This window comes from Triturus cristatus, chromosome 7 (assembly GCF_964204655.1).
Source record: "Triturus cristatus chromosome 7, aTriCri1.1, whole genome shotgun sequence".
Taxonomy (NCBI): Eukaryota; Metazoa; Chordata; class Amphibia; order Caudata; family Salamandridae; genus Triturus; species Triturus cristatus.
In genome coordinates this window covers 1,346,559,005-1,346,584,899 of record NC_140590.1, presented here as the reverse complement: position 1 = coordinate 1,346,584,899, position 25,895 = coordinate 1,346,559,005, and the positions used below count along the sequence as shown (strand labels likewise).

General features: G+C 43.4%; 1 protein-coding gene across 2 annotated transcripts in view; it reads right to left on the bottom strand.

The window, feature by feature from the left end:
- The window catches only part of MTO1 (mitochondrial tRNA translation optimization 1), a 524,123-nt gene that overhangs the window by 235,869 nt on the left and 262,359 nt on the right, over nt 1-25,895 (bottom strand). For both annotated transcript variants that reach the window (XM_085619003.1, XM_085619002.1), the window contains one exon: nt 7,717-7,907. In XM_085619003.1, coding sequence (XP_085475129.1) covers nt 7,717-7,907 — 191 coding nt within the window. The remainder of the gene's footprint in view (nt 1-7,716; nt 7,908-25,895) is intronic.

Below are 25,895 nucleotides of genomic sequence, written 5' to 3'. Positions count from 1 at the left end.
TGTGCACCTGGGCCCGAAGGTGGAGGTGGAACCGAAGCCTCACGAGGTGTTGGGGTAGGATTAGGGTCGTCGTCTGTACTTACGACCGGCTGCTCGTCGGCTCCGGAAGCTGAATCCTCTGCTTCGGAAATGATGGCTTCTTCCTGCTGTTGCTCTTCTTCGGACTCCGGTTGGACTGGAGTCTCCTGGACGAGGGTGTCTGGTGCCGATGAAAACTATTGTGCAATGACTCCGAGCTCGACGGTCCCTTATTGTCTTTTTGGAGCGGAACGAAGCACAGGGCTGGCAATCTCGGCTCTTGTGCTCTGGGGACGAGCACAGATTGCACACCTCATGAAGATCAGTGTGGGGGAATTTGTGTCCACACCAAGGGCACTTTTTGAATGGTGTTCTTTCCATGAGCCGAAAGCCCAATGGCGCAGTTGGGCCCGACGGCCCTCGATGAGCACCGGAATTGAGAAGTGCAGTTGTTTGAATCGCGTTTAGAAGGAAGTCTTGATCGAAAACAATACAGACGGTAGGGATCAGGGAATGCCCGCGAAAAGAGATCGGTAACGAAACCGAGCAGGAGCGACATACACATCCGAGCCCGATGGCAGAAAAAAACATTCTGAAGATGGATTTGATGCTCATGTGCACTATGCTCCAGAGGAAGAGTCATCTACCATACAAAGATTCTTCCAGGACAACAACAAAGTGTAATCATCCGGGCCCACCACCAAATGGCGATCTATGCACTAGTGTGTGATCTGCAGCCCATATGCCTCGAACCTAATTTTTCCTATGTTTGTGGTTTCTACCTACTTATAGTTTGCAGAAAAGCAGGTATGAAAAACATTGGTGAACCTGGAAGGCTATACACTTCTGAAATGTAGACAAAACATGGAATTTCACAAGAGGCCATTTGTGTAGATTGCTCATGGTAGTTCCTTTTTTTCTTTTTCTTCATATCAGATAATACATATACAGTATCAGCAAGTGTACGTAAATAAATCCACAAGCAGCATTAGGCAGAAAAAAAGAATTAAACAAAACAATACTTCATATCCCAGTATCTAAGCTGAAGCAGTGCTCCAACTAACAATAACCCACATTAAATCATAGTTAGGCTTGGTATAAACCATTAAAACAGCTTAGAACTCATCTATCCAGGCGGATAATGCTCCCCAGATCTTCCTTCCCTTTTGTTTAGCCTGAATACCCTTACGCTTATATAGAGCCATTTCAAATTGATATACGTGCAGAAAGCACCCTTTCCATTGCTGGAATGTCGGGGGGAGTCTATCTAGCCATGCTGAGGATATGCACAGTCTATACACAGTTATAGCGATGAAGAGCAATTCAGGCCCAGGCCCTAGATAGGTTTTGTCTACTCCCAATAACATAAGCTGCGGGGACGGAGTGATCCTGCTTTTTAATATCTCCCCTAAGAAGCCCACAATTTCTAACTCTAATTGATTTAGGCTGGGGCAGGATTAGAATATATGGACCAGGTCAGCCCCTGAAGCATAACATCTGGGACAACTTGTCCCAGCCGTACCGCCTCATTTTGCAATCTTTGCAGGAGTTATATAAAGATCATACACCGTTTTATAGTGTTGTGATTGCAAATTCGAGGCGTACATCCCTGTACCCCCTAGCTCCAGTGATTCCAAAAACCCTGAGTCGACCAGGTCAAGTTCCTCCTTCCATTTCCCATCCTGCTTCTCGAGATCATCAGGGACCAGTTCCAGTAGGCAGCCGTATAGCTGAGAGATGGAAGGGATAACTTCTTTTACCATTACTTCCAACACTGGTATTTGATCAAAGCCAGCAGTCTCCCTGACTTTTTTTTAAAAAAAGTCCCTGATCTGTAAGTATTTAAGAAAAATCTCGTGATGAGACATTTAATTTACTACGGATCAGTTTGAAGGGTGCAAATGAGCTCCCTACCAAAAAATATCCAAGTCTACTAACCCCATTGCAGCCCCATCTATTAAAGCAGCTGTCATGGAAAATACAGGGCAGTTGCTCATTTTGGGTCAGAGGAGTATATCGGCTGTACCTACCCACCCCTGCTTTTTTCCTAACCAAAATCCAGTTCCTATATGCTGCATACAAGGTCTTAAAGCGGGTTCGTTTGAAGTAACTTGGCTCAAAAAACATAATTAGTCAGCCCTGAGCAGACTTCCCAATCAATAGCTCATAGATGGAGGGTGACCTATTACTGGTGTCCTGCACCGTTGTACGGCAGCTAAACAATATCTGATAGCACTGCAAAACTGCAGAGAGATAATACAACCTAAAGTTCGGTAGTGCCCAGCCACCCCTAACTCTGGGTAAGCACATATAAGCATTAGCTCTTCTGGTCTTCCCGTATGCCCAAATAAAACTAGCTGTTAACCTATCAATTTTCTTAAACAATATATCATTAATTTCTAGTGGGAGAGATCTAAACATGTACAGTATTTTTGGAAGGAAGATCATCTTAATTAAGTTGCATCTTCCCATTATCGACAGTCTCAAGTTGTCGACTGCTCATGGTTTTTCCAAAGAAATTAACCATTACAAAATAATATTAAACTAAATGGAACTAGGTGGCAAAGTTTTCATCTGTACATTTTTGCCAAAGGCTGATTTACAAAAATAATATACTGATAGGCCTGTCCTTATGGGCACAGATATACATGCAACTTAATTTCAGGGAACACATAATAAGGATGGCTAAATCCTAATATAATTGCAAGTACAGATGGAAAGGTTTCAAAAATGAAATAACATAAAACAGGGAGCCCTACTTATAGGTTTGTTCTGAGCAACAATTACACCATTATTAATATCTTTATGTAAGGTTTTATTAAAATTTGTTGTGGGTTACGAGGCTAAGGTGAACTAAATCTCTTGTTGAGGCCTTTTTAGGGTGGAGCGTGTGAGAGCAAGCGCTAGTGCATGCGTCTCGCTTGCAAGACACTATTGTGTGCAAAATGGGCTTGGAGCCCTCCCAGTGCTTACCATTTGCTGGCTTCATGTCACTCTTCTTTGCAGCCTCCTTAATCATCCAGAGCAGGCGAAATGTCATCTCCGATCATTTCTGTGGAGCATGGACCAAGCAGAGATTGATTCAAGTTAATCTGTGCCTGTCCGCTGCTCCAAAAGTGACTGAGGTACTATTTCTCCCCCCCGCCTGTTGCTCCCTCGATAGTGCTTATTTTATCTTGATGCCACTCTTGTGAGATGTACGTTTGAAGGAGGAGTGGCTGCATTTCACTTTATTTTCTCCGTAGACCTATTTGCCATCTTGTGTTTTACTTTCAGAGGAAAGCTGTTGGCCATTGTAATGATTTTTTTCTCATTGGCGCCGCTGTGTCCTTTTCGATGTCAATACTAGAATCGTTTTGTTACCTATTTTTTTTCTTCTTTTGCTGACTTATGTTGACTGTTTAATAACTCATTTACGATGGATTATATCTGCCCTATTGGGAGCGCAGCAATACACATCATCTTCACTGAAGCACGTCAGTTGGCAGGGCATTAAGTGTTGCCCTTACATCTTGCATATTGCATATTTTTCTAGCCTTTACAGGTCGCCTTTCATATTTTTACAGTCTTCAAGTTTAGCATAAGCAGTTTTGGGCTGAGTGGAATGTGCCATCACTTCCGTTTCAGGAATGATGGGAGTACGCTTGCCAAAAGACAAAATGCCTGATATATGTAGTGGGTACAAACGTTTACCCCAAGGTTGCGTTTTTATATTTTTTGATTCATTTTTTGTGTTTTATGGTGTTTAACTTATTTACTAAGTATGCACAAGTGCTGCTTGGGTCCCTGTTTTCACAAAGACATATACCCAGCCACGAAATTCAAACCAAAGATTCTTGTGCTGCGGTTATTAAGTCTTGAATATTCTCAAACGATGGTCAGTTTCACTATCACACCGTTACACTCAATGCCTTGTAGATCTGCGGTACAATTTCCATTTGAAATGGTGCATGTTGATGACTTAAATAGCCAACGTGTGAAGCAAGCCATAAGCCCTGGAGGCTGTTCTCCAAGAAGGATGGTTTCAAATGGTTGGGGTGTTTGAACTACAGCACCAGTATACACGTGCCTTTTCAGTAGCCTGAAAAATTACCCATTTAATAATATGAGCTCTAGTGACTTCCTCAGATTTGGAAACAAGAGACAAAAGATCTGATCCCAGCCTCCTAGCTTACCCACTTGTGTGATCCTGACATTTTTAAATAAAATTGGTACGTCTTCAAAATGGGTAAAAGACTTGTGTTGAGCATTCATAAGAACTGGACACTCGTTTACACTTAAAGGTAAATGGGCACTGAGTGTAATGCAGATTCATTATAGCCTTCAAAAACAGGCATTGGCAAAGCCATTAGCTCTTGCCTTTCGGACCTCTTGGCTTTGCCAATGCCTGTGGCAATGTTGTACAGCACTAGCAATGTGCTCTGCAGCATGGCCAAAGTAAATTTTAAAAAAGTAACAACAAAAAAAACAGGGCAATGACATAGATGAATCATTTTGTAGGCACACGCATGTGATGCGTGCATGTGCATGCAGAATAATAAATGTAGGCCCACAAAACTGAGTGCCATTTTTTAAATGTACCAATCTGTGATTGATCAGCGAATTGAAAAAAATTGAAAACCATTGCACAGAATGGCTTTATTTTGAGGCGACAAGACAGATGCAAAAAGAACAATTGATGGAAAGAATGCAGAACAATGTCATACATTCTCCCAAGTGCAGAGATCTGGGCCTAAATCCATTGTTTTTTTGCTCCCCATGCCATTCCAGTTTGAACCCAGCCATGTGCAAATCAGTCTTGACCTTGCTCCCAATGGGAACAGTCCAGGCTAAACTGCCAGGCCAGGTCCTCCCTGGACTGGAAACAAGCATCCTAAGACCAGTTTCAGGGTTTCACCCCTCAGCCAGGTTTGACTCCAGTGGCCTGGAGAGCACGGGACCCAAGTCTCGGCATACCCGTCTCAGGGTGACAAATGCAAAAAGAACAGTTGATGGACAGAATGCAGAACAATGTCATACATTCACCCCAGTACAGAGATCTGGGCCTAAATCCATCCTTTTTTGCTCCCCATGCCATTCCAGTTTGAACCCTGCTCTTTATGGGAACAGTCTGGCCCGAACTGCCAGGCCAGGTCCTCCCTGGACTGGAAACAAGCATCCTGGGACCGGTTTCGGGGTTTCACCCTTCATCAGCCAGGCTAGCTTGACTTCAGTGGCACAGCTGTCTCGACATGAAAGACATATTGTGGGCTTACCTAGAACAGAGAAGGGCTTGCAGCCCGCATATTGCTTACAAGTGGCTGGCTTTACTGTCGCTCTTATTTGCCTGCTTCTAATTTGATGGCTTGCCTTATCCCCCTTGTGTCTGTACCTTCCCTGGAGGATTTTTTTCAATTTACTTGTGTTCCTCCACTGCTCACTTTAAGGGGACTACTTTTTCTGTCTTGAGCACTCCACTAGAGTGCATGTGTTTTCTAGTGGTCTCCAAAGTGTGCTTCTCTGGTCTACCAGCACATTCTGTGTTGCTCTCTCACAACTATGTGCTTCTCCACATTGCCCTCCATGATGCGCACCCTCTCTTGCGCTTCTCCTGCCCCATTGCATTCTCACCTGTGTACTCTGTCCTAGCTCCACATGGCTATCTCTTTCCTGTTTGTTTTACTTCTTTCATGTGTGCCACTTTGCTCTCTCTCTTGCCCATTTCCTTTTCTCATCCCACACCTTCCATGTTGATTTCCCCACCCAATACCCTCATGTTGCTACCACCACCCGTGACCCCGCGTTGCTTCCGTCCTGTATTGCATTCCCCTCATCCGGCTTTATAAGAAAAAACGCTTTCATACATTTTTATTTTTTTACTCAGATTGGTGGAAAAAAGTCTGGTTCACTTTGTAGGTGTGCTCATGTGTGGTGCATGCATTTGGAAAATTAACTGGCTGGCCACATCAAAGGATTTCTTTTTATTCTTCTTTCTCCATGCTGCAGAGCATTAAGGATGCTGTACAGCATCGCTGGAAACCAAAGGGGAAACCTATTGGCCTTCCCAATGCTTGTTTATTTTTGGGTCAATGTGTACTTGTAGTTATCGTTTTGATGTATAGATTTACACACATTTTTTCCATAAGGTTATACAAGAGCATATTCCAGTCGATCATTGCCCCTCACTCTCCCACTTAAGTAATTTGCTTTTTAAAGCAGAACATTTATTGTGTGATTAATAAAAACCATTTCAATACAATATGGCAAATTTTCATAAAACGTTAAAAGGATTTTTAAAAGCCTTGGCTTAAAATATAGAGCTAATTAACAGCAAGTTACAAGTTTTCCAATTAGTTTGGAACGTGTTCATGAATTTGACAAATCTGCTAGTAAAAAAGTCTTCTGTAGTATTAAAAATACTGTCTCATTGCAGGTTTGTAGTCCCTTTTCCTAACTGCTGTAATTAAGAAAGATCTCCGCAGCAATGCAAATTTTGGGCAGCAGCAAACTTTGTTGGCTATGTTTTCTCTGCGGTAACTGCAAAATGTGCAGGCAAGGATAAGACTTGAATCTCTCCATTTTTGTTTAATTTCCCCAGCATCAAAACGATCAAAGCGTAATAGCAAAAATGTAATTCGTAGAGCTCATGGAATGGAAATCCTATGAGAAGACAAATTGTGAGTGTTTATATAGTTGCCTGAAAGCAGGAAGCACTGCTCACAAGGGCTGCATTTCTGAAGGTCTCCTTCATGAAAGACAGAAAAGGAAAATGTTACTTATCCTGTGAGCACCTGTTTGAAGTGTGTAGTGCTGTAGATTCACATGATCTCCATACTCCTGCCATCCTGTGTTGGGATTGGATGTTTGAAAGTTGTTTTTCTTTTAAGAAAGTCTTTCGAGTCACAAGGTGCCTGAGCCTTTTACCTCAGTTGGCAATACACAGAGGCACCGTCTCCATGTTAGACTGTTTTCTGCAAAGGGGGTGAAAGTAGTATGGAGTGCTGAGTAAGGAAGTTATGGTGAAACACTCAAAGGAAGTTCAATGGTAAGAAATGGAAAACGTTATCTGATACCAGAGGCACAAACTTCCAGGAAGGATTGTGGGTGCATATGATTCTATAAACAAGTAACAAATGCTTACAGGATTAGTAGCATTTTCCGTTTGTAGCATGTGTTGCTGTAGATACACATGCTTTAAACAGAATGTAAAGCAGTACCTCCTTGCAAGTGGCAGCTAGTGAGTGGATGATGCAAATGTCTGGAATAGAATCCTGAGGACCATTTGGCCAACCATTGCTTGTTGCCTGGCTAGAATATCCATATTTCAATGCTTAGTAAAGATGAGTGGGATTGACTGATTAGCTGCCTTACAAATGTTCCCTAAAAAGCCATGGTTGCTGCTTTCATAAGTGCAGAGTGTGTCCTGGGGGTAACAGGGACACCCATTTGGGCTTTGAGATAGCAGGTCTGGAAACATTTGACAATCCACCTGGCAGTGTCTGTTCTGGAGCTAGATTGGCCCTGTGTGGTTCACTTTTTAGTCTAGCCAAATGTGTTCTGTGGTTGTCTTTTATACACAAGATGACACCTAAATAAGTATAGGAGTCTACAAGTTTCAGCTATTACCCTCCCGCACTTTTGGCTGGACTTTTGACTTTTTGTGGAGTACTTTTCTCTGGCCATCTAATGGGGGGGGGGGCGGATATGACTGCTCCTTACCTGGCTGTACTATTCTTGCGTGCTCCAGTCCCCGGATTTCTCTAATCATCTGCTCCTGTATGTCAGCTGGTAGTGTGACTGACAATCCTTGAGGGTAGATGACATCAGAGTCTAATCCCTCTGGTTCCAGCCAAAGTTGATGGACTCGGTTTGGGAAACGCAAAACCTTCGACTCTATGGAAGGACAATATCTAGAAGTAGAGAAAGACAATCACATGGAATAAAGTGATATCTTATAGCAATAATTTACAACTGCATCCAATCTAATGGCAACACTGAAATGACTGGCCTGCTTTCTATACTGCGGTGTACAATTGGTCATTGTGCTTCATGGGCTCATATTACTTGCGTCACATCTCGTATACATACACATTTGTGATATTTTTACTGAGACACAGCATCAGTTTGTTTTTAACTATTCTAATTGCATAATTTTTAAACTGTGTTCCATTCTGCTTCAATTTTTTATTTTGACCAGATAAGCGTAACATTCAACACACTTTAATTTAAACACATTTCCAATGGTGGAAATACACAAATGTAATGACGGGGGTTATCCCTTTACCCTAACCCCATAACCTTATGCCCCAAATTCTTACTTGTATAGCATTATCCATTCACACTTACACATTTAACCGTGACACTATAGCTTAGTACTTAAAACAGTAACATATACATTTAACCCTAAAAATTCCCTTACCCCCAATACCACATTCTATCAACTGTATACCCCAATCCCTTAACCCTTTAGCAAATATTTTTTTAACTAACCCCTACCCATACACAATACCCTCTATTCCTAAACCTATGTGCTTACCCCTTACCAAGAAGACCTATATCCAATAGCCCAAAGCCTAGCCCTCAATTCCTAGCCTCATACCGTTGTCCCCTGTACCATTAACTCTTAACCCCTTGACTCTATACCCCGTAATCCTTAACCCTATGCTTTACTCCTAATACCCTTAACCTCAACCTTTAACCCCTTAACCGTAATCCCTATACCCAAAACCCTCAATTCTGTACTCTATACCCATGAACCCTAACCTTAAACCCAGTACCCCTATACTTTATATCTGACACCACAAACTCTTAACCCTATGCACACAACCCATAACAACTTACAGCACACCCTAAATCCCTAGGCCCTGAACCCATACCCTACACTCTAAACCCATAAACCTACTTTAAATACTCCAAGCCCTATATCCAAAGTTCTTAACCCTTTTTAGCTAACCACAAGTCCAACAGTCATATCATGAAAGCCTGTACCTGATATCTTATACCCTATATCCTTCATCTTTTCATCCTTTCACACTGTCCTTACTTTAATACATGTTGGAAACAAACACTTTGGAAGTGTTCCTTTTTCCGTGTAATTTGTTTAGAAGTGTTATTTTTGAAGCTGTGAGGCAAAAACCTTACAGTAGAAACACTCCTCGGGAGCATGGCCATGACCTACAGTGGAAAAAGCGTAAAGGAAAGAAATAGCATTGGACATGCAATGAACGGATAGTAGAGAGAACAGATAAGGCATGTACAAAGGGTGGAAGAACCACATGCAAAGGAAGGAATGTGCATCTAAAGGACACACATAATGAGCGCAAAGAAAAGATAGTGCATGAGCATATTAGAGCCAACATGAGGAGCCCGTAACTCTTCCAACGTTAAGGGGCCAGATGAATCCAAATGTCATTAATGGTCCTTACGGAGGACCATAAAACAAAGCAGCTCCTACCATTGCCTGTGGGTGAATCTCTACAGCCAGCAGCTTCTGGCTAGAGTAATGTACTCTCTAGAAGGTCCCAGTAAATAACCTAGTGGATAACCCAATGGACACAGCTAGCCTTTCATCACAAGCTCACATGGGGGATACAGTATATGCTACTACTTTATGAATGTTCTGCACTGTCTTGCAATTCTTAGTGCATATTCCAGAATGCCAACATAAGTATGATTCTTTTTGAGACGATGGTGACTGTTCCACGTTAGTTATTCCTCCTGTGTAATTCAAGTGCCAAGACGGAGTTGTGTGTGGTGACACAATAAAATAATACACATTAAAATAATCAAGGCACAATCAAACTACCAATAGAGATGTTGACCACATTCCTTTTCCTGGGACCGCAGAGACTACGCCGCATCAAGTTTTTCGACCATAAGACCTCAAACTGAAACCCCTTCATTGAGAAAGTCCACGGCCATTGGCCATCGGGCAAAACACGTGTCGGCTGTCTTTTCGTATGATTTTACCATTCAAACTAATAAAACAACACATTCTGCAAACCAAGCACATATGAATATGAGATTTGATTACTATTCCGCGTACAGCGTTTGATTAACAGGCACAGACCTCCATCCACAACTGCGATCTTTCCTCTTCCAGACTTGATGGGACCTCTCCCCAAAGATCTGTGCAGCTTTTTAAGGGCGGGGAAGGTGTACAGGGAAGAAGCAGATACAACAAAAGGCAGGGTGACTGATGACTCAGAAAGACAGAATTCCTACACATGGACCGGACACACCTGTGAAGTTGTCCAATACCATGACAGGAAGCACACAGGAGCGGATTGATAACATTAACTGGACAACAAGAGCAGAGCACACTCCAGGCAGATGGACGGTGATTCACCAACTGAGGCAGAACATTCTAATCCTAAATATCACATTTCATCAGATATATAGATTCCAATGCCCACCCACCTAAACACAACTAACCACAACACATCATCTCCCTTCTTTCACAAAGTCACAATGATACCCACACAACAGCTTAAAACATAATGTGAATGAATAAGAGAAACATGTAGTTAAGTAATGCAGTAAAAGAAAATAGTGGGCAGGTGAATAGAACACTTGGAAGATAAAAAGGGAAGAACAGATGTGGAAAACTATAAAGCCGTTGACAGTCTCATGCATTAACTAACAGTCCTGCTTCCAATCAGGACTCATGATGGCACGTTTAACCCTGACCAACAGTATGCTAGGTTGAGGGTGAACATCTTTTGCTAAATCAGGAAGAGCAACTGCAGCAGCACCACACTTACCCCATCCACTGTCTGCTCGAACCAATCTCACCCTACTCCAAATATCTCCAGAATCATTCTCGACTAAGTTTTCTCCAGACCTACACGCCTGTGAAAGATGCCAGAGTCCACTGCCTCTGTTCTTGAAACTTCTTGGTTTATACACCATGCCACCAACCTCCAACCATTTCCATTTAACTATGATTTATGTCAAACTACCCTTTGTACTTATGCTGGTGCTTCACAGCCCTCCCTGACAGGTAACCTCTTCAACTTCCTGTCTCTCTCTCTCGCCACCAATTCAAAGGGCGTTCAACTTTGATCCAGCAAGTCTCCCTTTCGTAAACACAAAAGGCGAGACCATATCACAATTGTTATTCTGTGGGCCCAAATTGTTTCAGCTGATGTGCACTTCTAAGACCTCCTTAACTCCACTACTCTTTGCACACAGCATTTAACCATCCTATTCATACTCTAAACCAAACCATTTGCTTGGGACAGTAAAGAGCAGTTTTGTAATGCCTGTAAGCTAAGCTTCCCAGAAAATCACGCATCTCTGCTGATTCAGATTGCATCCATTATCCATAATGATGCATCTCGAAATGCCTTTCATCGCCAACTTCTTTTTCAAGAACTCCAACACATTTGCAGCCGTGGCCACACTTATGCATCTCATAGCAACTCACTTATTTGTTTTGTCTACTAACAGCACTCTGAGGGTCGCAAAGAATAAAGTAGACCCATAGTGCCCATCTCAGGTTTACAGCACTCTTCTCCTGGTACCTCCACTGGCTAAAAAGGAGCTTTTCTCACAACTTTTTGAAAGTGGGGGTGTCATGTGGGTTTGTCTGGGAAGGTCAAAGAAGAGTCTAGCCACTGAGTTCTGTATTGACTGTAGTCTCTTCAGAAGGGGTGCAGTGATTCCTACGTAGAATGTGTTCTGGTAGTCCAGCCTGCCGGTAACGAGGGCCTGCATGACGGTCCTTCTGGTGTTAACTGGGAGCCACTGGAAGATTTTGCAAACCATGCGCAGGGTGTGGAAGCAAGCGAATGAGACTGCGTTGACCTGTTTTTTCATGGATGACTTGCTGTCCAAGATGATGCTGAAGAGGTTGTGGGCATGATCTGTCTGGGGTGGGCCAAGTTCAGTAGGCCACCATGTATTGTCCCATGGAGAGATGGTGTTCCCAAAGATGAGGACTTCTGTCTCCTCCATGCTGAGTTTAAGACAGTTGTCCCTCATCCAGTCAACAACATTATTCATACATACGTGGAGGTTGGATCTGGTGGTGGAGGGGTCTTCTGCCAGCAAGAGGATGAGCGGAGTGTTGTCGGCATAGGAGATGATGTTGAGTCAGTGCGATTTGACGGTGTTGGCCAGGGGGTTAGGGGGGTTATTGTATGTTTTGAAGAGGGTGGAGCTGAGTGACGATTTTTGTGGGATGCCATAGATCTTTTGCTCCAAGATGAATTGTGGGAGACTGCTTCTCTAGATTCTTCCAGTGAGGTATGAGGCAATCAATTTGAGGGCGTCTCCCATCTGCTGGAAAGGGGAGCAGGGAGGTGGGCCAGTAGTTTTTAGATTCTGCTGGGTTGGCCGATGCTTTTTTCATGAGGGTCCTCACTTCAGCGTGTTTCCAGTTCTCAAAGAAGGAGGCCGCATAACTGTCATCCCTTCACCTCATTCTACACTATGTGGTCCAGCTCAGCCCACCGCATAACTGGCATCCCTTCACCTCATTCTACACTAGCTGGTCCTGCTTAGCCCACCAATATTATTTCCACACCTCAAACTTTGTCATATTCCTACCCCGATGTCTCATGTATGTCAATCACTCAACTCTTTAGTAGACAAATGCCACAACTCTCCTTACCGTTCTTAACCTGAGCCAACACCGCACCCAATCAAAATTGACTCACATCAGTAGTCAAAGCAGTCTTCTTCCTTACATCAAAATGCACTAAGATGACATTCTCCGCATTTCCTCTTGGACACTAGTCAATGGCAACTGAAAACTACTCGACCATCAAAGCCTTTTCCCCCTTTCCAACAAGGCTCTCAAGCCAAGTCCTGAATAAACTTTAAGTAATATTCATCAAAACCAAGGAAAAAGTGTGCCATCGATCCTTGTCTCTTGGGGCAGGTGCTTTAAGTATAGATTCTGTCTGCTCAATATTAGGACTAATGCCTCAAGCCCCCATACTCTGCCCCACCAGAATTAGTGTGTCCTAAATAAACCAAGTTAGAGTCCCCATTCTGGATTGACATGACGTTTTTAGTTAAAGACTAGGTTTGACATGTTCAACCTTGTTTTGCTACATAAACCAACATGTCATCCCAGAAAAAATATACTTTGTGTCCTCCAACACCTTCCTCATGACTCTCTAGAAGTAATCACAGCAGATGCCAACCCAAAACAAGTTCTGACGCAATGGTATGTCCCCAAGGGTGTAACAAATTAAGTAAAAAGCCTAAATTCCTACCTCAGCTGTACCTTGTTATATGTAGACCATAAGTCTATAACATCAAACATTTGTGCTTTGCCTAGTAGCACCAACTCTTCAGAAATGTTGGGACGTTGTTGTCTATCTACCCAGATATTCTGGTCTTTAAAATCAACACACATCCTGAGGGTCTTAACATCATCTTTGAGAGATAACACTGCAGGGTCTAACCATTTAGGGGCACTGCCTTGATTTCCTTATTAACTACAATCCTTTTGGTCAATCCAATTCTACTTTCACGGGTTCATCATCAAATATGGAACCTTCCTCACAGATGAACCATTGGTTTTGCTACCTTTTTCATACTATCTTGTATTGAGTGTTTACCAGTAATTCTAATTTATTCTTAAATGCCTTTGGAAACATATCTGCAATGCCTTATTCTTCACTCACATGTGAAATGATTTGGGATTTAGGATTATACCTAGGTCACATAGGTGTCTCCAGCACAGGAGATTAGATCCTCTTTGCCATGTACACTTACCCACCATTTATTTATCTCTGAAGTAAATCTTCATGCAGGTGTACCCTATTAAGTCACTCTTAGTTCTACCATATTCTCCAGGATTAATATCTTGTTCCAATAATTAAATGTTGCTGCCAAATATCCTTTCAAAATGTTGATCTCATATCAAGGTGTATGGTGACCCTGTTTTGGACAGTATGGTCATGCCTTGCCCCAATTTCAATCTCACACTCCGGCATTACAAGTTAACCACGGTCACAATCTTCCACCAAAACAGTCTCCTTAACATGGAAGGCAGTGTCCTTTACACTTTCATGTAGAAAATACTTATTGTACTTTGGCATTCCTCCACATTCATGCATATTATCTTGTTAAACTACATTTTCTACAAGTGGCATTACTTGCAAAATAGTTGGTTCTCTTCAAACTATGAGCAGGACTACCGGAGCTGATACTTCTAAAGTTGTTATCAAGTACTAATTTCTGTAAACCCATATACTTTTTTCAGACTTGTTTTATTGTGTTGACTAATGGCTTTAATTATCGCAAAATCTGCAAGAATGTTAACATCACCTTTCATTCTCGATTCCATCCCATAATATAGTCCATACCCTCACAACATCTTTCAAGCCAGGGTTTTTTGTGAACAGTTTCTCCTGCACATGGGGGTAGTTGGTGTAGTGGACAGATTGATCTCTTATCAATGACTCTGCAAGGTCCCCAAACTCACAAGTTTGCCAGGTTTCTCTATAATGCTATGTAGATCTCAACTCACTCAGTTTTGTCTTGCTGTGTGATATAACTCTGTAGCAACAGGTTGACTCGAGCAGCAAAATGATTGCAATTGCTTTAGCCTATTCTTCACTGGTTATGCCCAGACATGGGTCCCATGCTCACTAGGTCACTGGAACCAAGTTGTACCTGGCTGATAAGCCCATAACTAAGGTGAAACCAGTCCTGGGTTGCTTGAATTCCGGTTCAGATAGGACCTGGCTTGGCAGTGTGGGTTGGACTGTTCCCATGAGGAGCAAGGTCAAGACTGATTTGCATATGGCTGGCTCCAAACTTAGGTGGCATGGTATGCAAAAGAACAATGTGTTGGAGTGCTACTCCGAGGTATGGCAGTGGTGAGACTTCTTGCAAGCAGCCTCCCATCACCTTTTGTGTGTTTCAAGATTTATAGGATTTTCAGCCATGTTGCATTTTTATTTGTAAATTTACATAGTCCTAATGTTCTTCATGTTTTTTTGCATTATTACTTTTCTCCATTATGGTATTTTCTTCTTTTTAGATTTGAAGTCTTTGTTTTTTATGTGGTGGGTCATTTTCACCTAAGGTTGTGTTTATTAGTTGCGTGACTGGGAAACTTGCTCCACTTAGACTTATGCAGTGCTGGCCTGAATGTGAGAGAATAATGCAGTGATGCTTTGTATACTCTGTCTGTTCTATGCAAAACGAACGCTTGAAAAGCTGCTTCCTGAGCTGTGACTACTCTTTCTATATCGAGTCCGGTGGAGAGTGATGCATCTGGCACAGAGTAGCTAGGACAGCTGGGTGTCCCTCGAGCAGGTCCAGGGCGGCGATGCTAATTAGCAGCACCCTATGTAACACCCTCAATTGTGTGAATGAGGCAAGCTTTGAGTATACTTACATAGCTTATTTCTAGTACATGGACCATTTTGGACATGCTGCAAAAGACATTTCTAGTACACGAAGAAGGAAGCTTTCGGTAAGCAATTTATGCTTCTGAGTTACCACAATACCGTTGTCTTCCCTTTGAGTGAACCTCCTGCCTGTATTTACACTCTTACACACATGAATAGTGCTATGTGCTTGCTGGATGAGATCACCCACACTGTATTTCCATCATTCGTTTAGGGCTCAGATTCAGGAGAATGGAAAGGCCCCCCCCAAAGTTCAGTGCCGGACAGTAACAGGGCGGTATTTCTCCTTAATCGGGGAGCTCCTCTTTAAACTCTTGCAACTCACGGAGCAGATTGTCCCAGTCTGCAGCTGAGGGGACACTGAACAGCCTCTGGGCTTCCTCCTGCCTAAGCGCCACCCATTCAGCTTTACTCCACTTAAGTGTCGCTGCGCACCAGTGCTTTAACCCAGGTTAATAGAAATGGACCTTCGGACTATGAGCAGCGTCCGGTCAATGAAGTGGTTTGCAGCACTTCCTACATTCTTGCGTTTGAATAGGCCCAGGAATCCACTCTCCATTGTGCATAGATCTTCGCACCCTGTGATATCAGTCAGTGCGTCCTTGACCGCTTGCCACAGTACCAGTGCTTCGGGCAGTCCTAGAACATATGATCCATGTCGGACTTTGGTGCTCAAATACCCTGCGCAGTCTTGCCTGGGTGAGACAGGCCCTATGTAAAATGTTATGTTGAATTCATTGGAACTTGGCATTACGAGAAAGTTTACGTGGACATACCAATATCCTATCCCAAACCAGGTGATCATCCGGAGACCTTTGCCTATAGTGTGAAGTGTATGAACCAGTGGGTGTTGCTCTGGCTCAACAATCTGCCAGTGTCAGTTCATTTCAACTAACAAATGGCCATAAGACAAGAAATGTCCCACTGGCAATTCACAATCAGTCTGTAATTGCTTGAACAGTATGAGTATGCAGTTATGGGACAGGATACCCACGTCGGCCGCTTCCCATACCAACCGATGCCTTTCTCCCACCTAGGTCCTGGAAAGGCCCAAAGGAACTGAAACAAATCTCGGGGGAATATTGTGTTAGAATCAGCATTAGGCGCAGACTACTACAAAAGATGTTATGTGCTACACGCAGCAGATTGTTGGTCTGACGGAGTACTCATGCACTTCTAAATAATAATGTTCGAAGTTAGGGACCCCAAACCCCCCCCCTTCTCAACCAGGAGCTGCAACTTAAGTAGTGCGACTCAGCACCTGCTTTTATTCCAGAGGAAGTCCCCCAGCGTTGCATGTAGGGCACAAAAAGTACTTTGAGGTATGTGCACCGGAAGATTGTGGAAGAAATATAGCAAAAGTGGGACCATCACCATTTTAGACAGTGATACTCTAACTTGGACGGTGAGTGGGAGCGTGCTCCAAAAAGCCATTTGAGGGCGGAGGGAAGCGATGGTCCAGTAAGGTTGCCATCTATGAGATCTTGTGTGGTATTATGAATGCGAATGCCCAAATATTGGAAGGTGCGCGGCTCCAAGCAGAGAAGGTGCGAGTCCACCATCGAGTGCAGCGGCGGGCAGTCCGGATGAATCGGGAACAGACCAGATTTAGCCCAGTTCACTCCCAAGCCCTAAGCAGCTAAGAATTCCATGAGGATGTCCCTGATCTCCGAAATGCCAAATTTGAATGTCATAGATGTAGAATAGAACATTATCCGCGTATAGGGAGACTATATATGTCTCTTCACCTAACGGTATGCCCCACGCCTGGCCTTTTTGTCTGAGCCACTGCACCAGCGGCTCCATCGGTAAGGTGAAGAGGAGTGGGGACAAGGGACATCCCTGGTGTGTTCCTCTACTCACAGATATTGGGTCAGAAATAGATTGCCTAATCTTCACCCGGACAGTGGGCTCCGTATAGAAGAGTCTGATGAGGCGTTGAAGACTACCAGTGATGCTCATGGATGTTAGTGTCGTGCACATAAACCTCCAGTCTAAGGTATCAAATGCCTTCTACAGGTCTAATAGTATATATACCTCATAGGACTAGTGGGCAGGGGCCAGCTCCATCACTCTATGGAGCCTATGAATATTGAGAGTGGTTGATCTACCGGGGATGAAGCCATTCCAGTCCCGGTGGATCAGATGCTGCAGACATTTAAGGAGCTGTAACGCAATGATCTTCCTTAGGATTATGCAATCTATCCCTAGCATAGACAATGGGCAATATGATGCCATCTCTAGCGGTTTTGGGAGGGACACAAGTAAGGACTTGTGGTCCGCCAGCGAAAGCCGACTGTGATGTTCTCAACCTTCTTGTCAGCCACATCTTCCAGGTTCTGGAATGTGGTGAAGGTTGCTTAGCATCGTTTAAACTCATAAGTCAGTTACTCTCAGCTTGCTGCTGGATGGGGTCTCTCTGTTTCTAGGTTCTCAAATAAACAACCTTCAAACCAACTAATATCGTCTTCTACTGATGTTTTGGGAGAAACTCACTTCCACAGTTTGGCGACGATCTACCTGCGCTATGAACTTTGACATATGAGACCCCAACAGCCACAATTCATCACATAGAAGTGAAGTTGACGTTTCAACCCACTTCAAAGGAAGCCTTACCTCTCTGCCGGTATTACTCAGTTGTGTGTCCTCTGCAGTTTTCAAAAACAAGAAAGATTTTTTTTCTGGAGCACACTGCGAACTTCTGACTTCTCAGCTTTCCTTCGTTGGAGTGGTTTTCAGAGCGCAATGCGAGCTGGTGGCACTGACGGTAGGACTTAATTTAAATATTGACTTTCTTCCTCTCTTGAGTTTGCCACAAGTTTAGAATTCTGGCATTGGACTCTCTGAGGAGGTGCGTGTGTTGAGTCTCTTTCATTGAGCCTTCGCCTCTTCAAGCACCTCCCATTTCTGTCCAACGTTGCCTGACTTGCTACGTGTGTTGCCTGGAGTTGTACGCTTCTCCCTGGAGTCGCCTGGACTCACGTCAGCAAGTCATCCATACTGCTTGATGTGTTTGGTGGAGCGTCTTACTTAGCTTGCCTGACTTCTACGTCATTACGTTAAGACGTAGCGGCCATTTTTTGCACATCGCATCAGAAGTAGCGGACATTTCCGACTACGCGCTGACACGCACAGCTTTCGTTGTCTAATACTGGCTGACTGTAATACTACTACGCGCTGACGCGCACAGCTTTCATTTGATTTGGCATTTTCCAATTTGTTACAGATTCTGGCATTATTTACCAGCAGAGCTCATTTCTAATATGCGCTGACGCGCACAGCTACTCTTCATTTAATTTGTCATCTTGTGTGTCGCTGCTGTTTCGGTGCAGATACATCCAGCTGTCATCACATGCTGACACACACAGCGGTTACTGTCCTTCGTTGCCTGTCAGTCTATACAACGCTGATGCGCACAGCTGTATCCTACTTCCATATTTGTTTCAATTTACGTGTCAGACTCCAAAAATGATTTTCTATCACAAGTGTTTGTCATTCACACTGACACACACAGTTTATTGCATTGTTCCTGTGATTTCTTCGCTGATAAGCACAACTTAATATATGGGTCATTAGTCTACATCTTATCTGCATTGTTTATCATTATACTCAGTTGTACTTACATTATTATCTTAACTTAACAAGTTGTTTCCATACTTTCATTGTTATAGTTTGTATTCTCTTCGCTTTGTCTTCCTTTTTAACGTTATTCTAACATTATGCAAAATGTCACAACACCCCCGTTTTTCCTAACTTCACCAGTTAATCCTCCCATTCCATGGCAAAAATGGAAAAAAGTATTTGTGCATTATGCTCGTGTTTGTGGTGCTTCTTTAAGTGCAGCGAGGAAAACCTCTCTTCTTATGCATTGTTTAGGGTCTGAGGGCCAAGAAGTGTTTGAGCATCTTCCTGAACTCTCTGATAGCGACTCTGCTTCACTCAATGAATATGAAATTTGTATTATAAAAACTTGATTTGCACTATCTTCCAAAAATAAGCACAGTTCTTGAACAATATCATTTTGAAAGAAGGATGCAGAGGCAAGAGGAGTCAGTTCAGCAGTACATAAAGATCTTGCGCAAATTGGCCTCTACTTGTAACTTTGGTGTCACGTTGGAGGAATGCTTGAGGGATCAATTTATGTTAAGATGCGTGCAAGATAAAACAAGGGAAGCTTTATGGCAAAAAGACAATCCCACTCTTCAAGATGTTATAACCATTGGTAAGAGTCATGAACATTCAAAGGCGTGTGTTGATATCATAAAGAAGGACGCTTCAGGTGATAAGAAAGAAAATTCTGAGGTGACCAGGTTGGAAAGTTATATGCAAAACATGTGGAAAAAAAGGTCATGCCTCCAAGTGATGTAGATCTAGAAAGAATCACAAGAAAATGAGGGAGGTGGATCTTTTTGATGAAGATGTAGAAGAAGTTAATATTTGTCAAGTTCCAGGAAAGACAAGTGATGGTCCTTATGAACTGGTACTAGTTGATGATGCACCTGTCAAAATGCTGTTTGACTCTGGAGCTAAGATTACCCTTGTTCCACAAATCTTTTATGAGAGAAATTTGGTAGGTAAAGTTACCCTTTTAAAACCTGACATCAAGCCCAAAGGGTATGGTGGGGTGACCATTGATCTACTAGGTTACTTTTGGGGAACAATTGACTTTAAAGGGAGGGTCATCCCTGGAAAGATCTATGTTTCAATGAAAGGTGACTCACTTATTAGTTGGCTTCATCAAGGGATCTTCATGTATTTTTTGACCCCAATGTGAACCCTCAAGTCTGTCTAGATGAGTTGCCACCTGTAAGGGTGGTTGACAGTTCCATTCAAGACTGGATCAAGGTTTTCCCTGCAGTCTTTGCGAGTGACCTAGGCTGTTGTAAAAACTATGTGCATCGCATAAAACTTAAGCAAAATGTTATTCTGAAAGTTGCCAGGGTTAGGAATGTTCCTCTCTTGGTAAGAGATAGTATGAAATGTGAGTTGGATAAACTTCTGGCCAAAGGAATTATTCAAGAAGTTTAGGCAACGGAGTGGGTTTCTCTGGTGGTGATGGCTCGTAAGGCCAACGGTGAGGCCCGGCTCTGTGTGGACTTGAGAGAACTCAACAGAGCGGTGGTCGTTGACCACTACCCTTTACCCAATTTTACTGAAATGTTGTGCTCTCTTGAAGGTGCTAAGCATTTTTCCTCCTTGGACTTAACCTCTGCTTACCACCAGGTTAAGCTTCAGTCTTCCTCTCAAGATCTCACTGCGTTCGTGACGCCCTTTGGGACCTTTAAGTTTCTGATGATGCCCTTTGGACTCATTTCGTCTGTTTCTGTATTTCAGAGGGTTATGGAGGGCATTCTTGGAGGTCGTCAAGGTGTCAAAGTGTATCAAGACGACATCCTCATTTTTGGCATTGATTTGGATCAACATGATATGAGGCTTAAGTCTGTGTTAAAGAAATTGCAAAATGCTGGCCTCACTCTTCGAGCTGATAAATGCAAATTTAATGTCAAGAAGATAGAATATCTTGGGCATTTTGTATCAGCTGTAGGTATCAAACCAAAGGCTGCACTGGTGAGTTCTATTCTCAATTTACGTTCAGAGTCTAACAAGGATGAGCTAGTGAAATTCTTAGGTATGGCTGAATTTTACCACAAATTTGTTCCAAACTTTACAGGGAATACTTTATGCCTAAGGTCTTTATTAAAGAAAGGGAGTGAATCTGTGTGGTCTAAGGGTTGTGAGGAGGAATTTATCTGTATTAAGCAACATCTCAGTGACGCACCGTGTCTGAGTAGCTTTGACCCTGCCAAGATGTCATATCTTATGACTGCCGCCAGCTCGACCGGTCTAGGGGGCTCTCTTGTTGCAAAAGGTTGATGGTGAGGAAAAAACAGTCTTGTTCATCTCCAGGCCATTGAGAGCTGCTGACTGTAATTATTCAGTTGTAGAAAAGGAGGCTCTGGGTGTGTTCTGGGCTGTACTCAAATTGAGAAAATTTCTGTGAGGAAAAAAGTATTAAATTCTCTCTGACCACAAACCTCTGAAGGAGGTTTTCTCCAAGAAGGGCATAGATTTTGTTTCCCACCGTATTCGTAAATGGGTGGTAGCTCTGCAAGTTTGATTTTGACTTATCCTATTTGCCTGGTTCTAACAATGTTCTGGCTGACTGTCTTTCAAGACTTGGGTGTGCAAATGATGACACTGTTGATGATGTTGAGTGGTTAGGAGGGGAGGATTTAGAAGAAGAAGTTAATGTGTGTTTGATAAGTGAAGGTGTTATTTCAGAAAGTCAATGGAGGGAACACCTGGTGGGTGATGAAGTTTTGCAAAAGTTCATGGCCATGGTGAAAGGTGTTTGGTGTGAGACGAAGGACTGTGATGAGGTGCTCAGATGTTTTTGGCATGTCAAGGAAAATTTGGATGTGGTGGAAGAACTTCTCATGCGAGGTAGCAAGCTTATTCCACCACTTGTTTTGAGGGAAAAGTTGGTCAAAAACGCTCATGCTTCACATATGGGCATTGCCAACACCAAGGAGAAGACCAGGGAGGCGTACTGGTGGCCTGCAATGGATCTTTATGTTGAAAGTTTTGTTCCGGAGTATGCTGAATGTGCAAGTTGTGACAAGATACTTAAGTGTAGAACGCAACCCATGGTCATTAGAGATCAGGCAGCTGGTCCCTGGTCTGATATTTCCATAGATATCTTGGGGCAAGTGAAGGTGAAATCTTAAGATCGTCATGTTATTGTGTGTATGGATTTATTTTCATGGTGGCCAGAGATAAAGGTGGTGAATTCTGTGGAGTCTGTTGTTGCGGTTGAGTTTTTAGATGAACTCTGTGAACGGAAAGGTTTCTCACAAACTCTCTTGTCTGATAATGGAGTTCAATTCACTTCAGGAACCATGGAGGATTTTCTGACTTCAAGAGGAATCAAGCACAAGAGAGCTGCTCTATACAATCCACAAAGCAATGGTGTTGTGGAAAGGTTCATCAAAGTTCTTAAGGAGGTTATGCAACAATCCAGGTCTTGTGGTGATTGTTGGGAGGTGGCTGTGAGGAGAAAGGTCAGGGAGTATCGGTACACTCCTCATTCTTCTACTGGGGTGGCTCCCTTTTGTTTGCTCAAAGGTAGGATGGCAAATGTTGAGATTGTTCCCTCTTGGGTTTGTGCTAATAGAGCGTTAGTGGATGACAATGTGGGTAGCACGGTTGGTTGTAGCGAAAGAGAGAGAAGTTTAATGAATAAGAGGAAAGTCTGGAATGATGAAAGAAAGGCTGTGAAGTGTACTGTAGTCAATGTTGGTGACTGGGTCAAGATAAAATCTCCAAGGAAGACTGGTGATAGTTCCAAATTCAGTCAGCCATTTAAGGTAATCAAAGTGTTTAAAAATGCCATAATGACAAGTGATCACAGGTTTTGGAATCTTAACAGAGTGGCTAAAGTTCGCCTTTGGGTCCCACCTGTGGTTCTTCTTCACGGTTAGCGAATCCAGAACCGGAGGCTCCTGAGAAGGGGGGCTAGACCACTTCGATCAAAGCGTATTCCCCTCCGCTTACAAGATTTTGTTTCTTAAATTAATTTTATGCACTTTGTTTGTGTATATTATCTCTGTTTTTTCTTTAGGTCTTCTACATTACTTGTGTTTTGACTGGTAAGAGTTTAAAATGCTGTTTTGTTAGTGAAGGGGGAGGTGATGTGATGTTCTCAACCTTCTTGTCAGCCACATCTTCCAGGTTCTGGAATGTAGTGAGGGCTGCTTAGCATCGTTTAAACTCATAAGTCAGTTACTCTCGGCTTGCTGCTGGATGGGGTCTCTATGTTTCTAAGCTCTTAAATAAACAACCTTCAAACCAACTAATATCTTCTTCTACTGATGTTTTGGGAGAAACCACACCGACCTTCTGTTAAAGCATTCTGATACAGCTCAAGTATCTCAGGAAGTAGAGGGTCCTCATAGGCTTTATAGAACTCTACTGGCAGCCCATCTAATTCCAGAGTCTTACTCGTGGCACCATCCCGAATGGCTCCCCTTGATTACTTGCTCTGTGAGTTTCTCCCTGTTTAGGGGATCGACAACTGGCAGTGTAACCCTTTCGAGGAAGTCTCGGATGTGGGCCTGGCAATCTACCCGGGGGTCATAGAGGTTTTGGTAGTGTGTAGTAAATGCTGCATGCATATTCGCTTGACTAATTATTAGGCAGGTTGGAGTCATTCGAAGCATGGTGATATGGGTGACCGGTATCACGCTCCTCAGTAGCCATACCAGAAGATGGCCAGACTTGTCCCCTTCTGCATGCATTTTTACCCGATAGGCCCTAAAGTCTCGGCATCGCAGTTGCTCAATCAGTTGGGCATGGCGCTCCGTCAGCCCTCGCGCACACAATCACATGGCTGAATGGTCCTCACAGCACCACTTTCAGCACTTCTCATTCCACTGATCTAGAGGTAGCTGTGCCCCAGTTCTCAGTCAGGTAGTGGGATAATGCCACATGTGTCGCATCTCGAAGTGTCGGATCCTCCAGCATGGTTGGCTGCAATCGCCATGTGAGGACCGGTGGACGCAGTGCACCCCATTCAAGATGTAATGTGAGAGATGTGGCGCAGCAGTCAGAGTAGCGGACTCTGGAGCACTGGGCTCACGGTATGATCCCCGGCAGCAGCTCAGCTCAACATCATGTGACTCTAGGCAATAGCTCACTTAATCTCCCTGATGGCCCCCAGTGCATTGAAATTTTAAGGGGTGATATGTTCGCGTTTTACAAATATGGATTATTATAATTGGAGTAGTGTGTGGTCGGAGAATGTGTTCCCTAAATATTCGGCATTTATGGCCTGTAGCTGGGGGGCCGGCTGACAGAGTATTCGGTCTAGGCGCACAAGGAGATCACATGGGTGTGAATAGTAGGTAAGATCTCTTGCATCTGGATTCAGGGCACGCCAGCTATCTAGCAGGGACTATGAGCCACTGGGAGAGGCAGGCCACGGCTGCCACTGAGGGAGAGGTTGGCAAAGGAGGATACAAGTGATCTAATTGCGAACTGAAGACTGTTAAAATTTCCCCCAATGATCCAAGGGATATGCGTCCATCTGGTAAGGATGACACCAAGACGGGCAAAAAAATGCTTGCTGTGCAACATTTGGCACATAGATACTACCTAATAGAAGGGGCCTGCCATTGAGCTGTCCCTCCACCAGTACATCTTGCCCTTCAGGGTCTAACACATATAAGAGCTCAGCGGCCAAATCCTTAATGAGTAGTGCTATAGCATTGACCATACCAGCGTTTCTGCAGGCGTATGTCTTCTCCTCCAGCTATGTTTTTTTGGGGAGGAATGCTATCTAGGTGTCTCTCCTTCTGATATGTTGATGTACTGCATGTTGCTTGCGCCCGGTCCCCATGTCTTGGATGTTCCACGTTAAAATACGCAATCTAGCCATAAAGCTTTGCACAGGAGCGAGGGAAACGTGGGAATCAGAAGATTTCTCAAGGGCGTCTGCATGTAGGGTAGGCAATACTCAGCGCTGAACAATGTCATAAAGTATGACCTTACAAACAAGTGAAGAAGAACCCCCAACTCCCTACCCAGGCCAGTTGAGAAAACTCCAACTGCCCAAACAAACAACAAACAGTCCCATAGGTGTGTTATGTGCTCCAATGTACCCCAATCTAGGCCTAGGTAGCTACACAACCTTTTACCTACATTTGTCCTACCTTGCTCCGCATAAAGGTCCTAGCACTGACCTTTTACCGAGTTATGTGCTGAATAAATGTCGATCAGTTTCTTGGAAACTAGCCTCATATATTATGCATGAGGGTTCTTAGAAAAGTCCCCGCACATGACGTACATCACAGCATAAACATACTCTGCGTAAACGTCATGGTCATCTTCATCCTAGGGCGAAAGAACTACTTTGAATAATTGAAGGTATTGTTCTAGGCTCATTTGCATGATCGAACCCATAACATATTGATTGTGTAAGGAACCCTGAGGCTATCTTTTTGTTAAAAAAGAACCATACCGAACACTAGATAGTTAGAGGAGAAACTTCCACACTGACATAAGACGCTGGGGTCCCGGCCTGCAGAAGCTACAACATGCAGTGGTCTGACATCCCTTGCGGGGTGTGCAACTCGAGACCAAGACAGGGTCCTCTGTTCTTTCCCATCAGGTAATGTGGTTGGCTCTTTCCTAGGGGATTCTTGGCTTTACACCCACATACATGCTAGGTACACTTGGATCCACTTATATAGGGTCCACATAGTAGGAGTACGCTTGATTACTGCCTGCATATATTAATGGTTTTAGCACCATGGTAGAATTCAACCTTTTATTTACTCTGTCGGTGCTTGTAATCTTATACATCTGCTTCTGTCCAATGATTGTCGCAGCAAACATGTTTTATACTAGAATGACATTGGTTAAAAAAAAAGCGTAATGAAAACGGCCCCATTGTTTCTTCTGAGTATCACTCTGAGACCAAGTGAGCACGAGTGACTGAGCGAAAAGTACTGTATTGTTTCC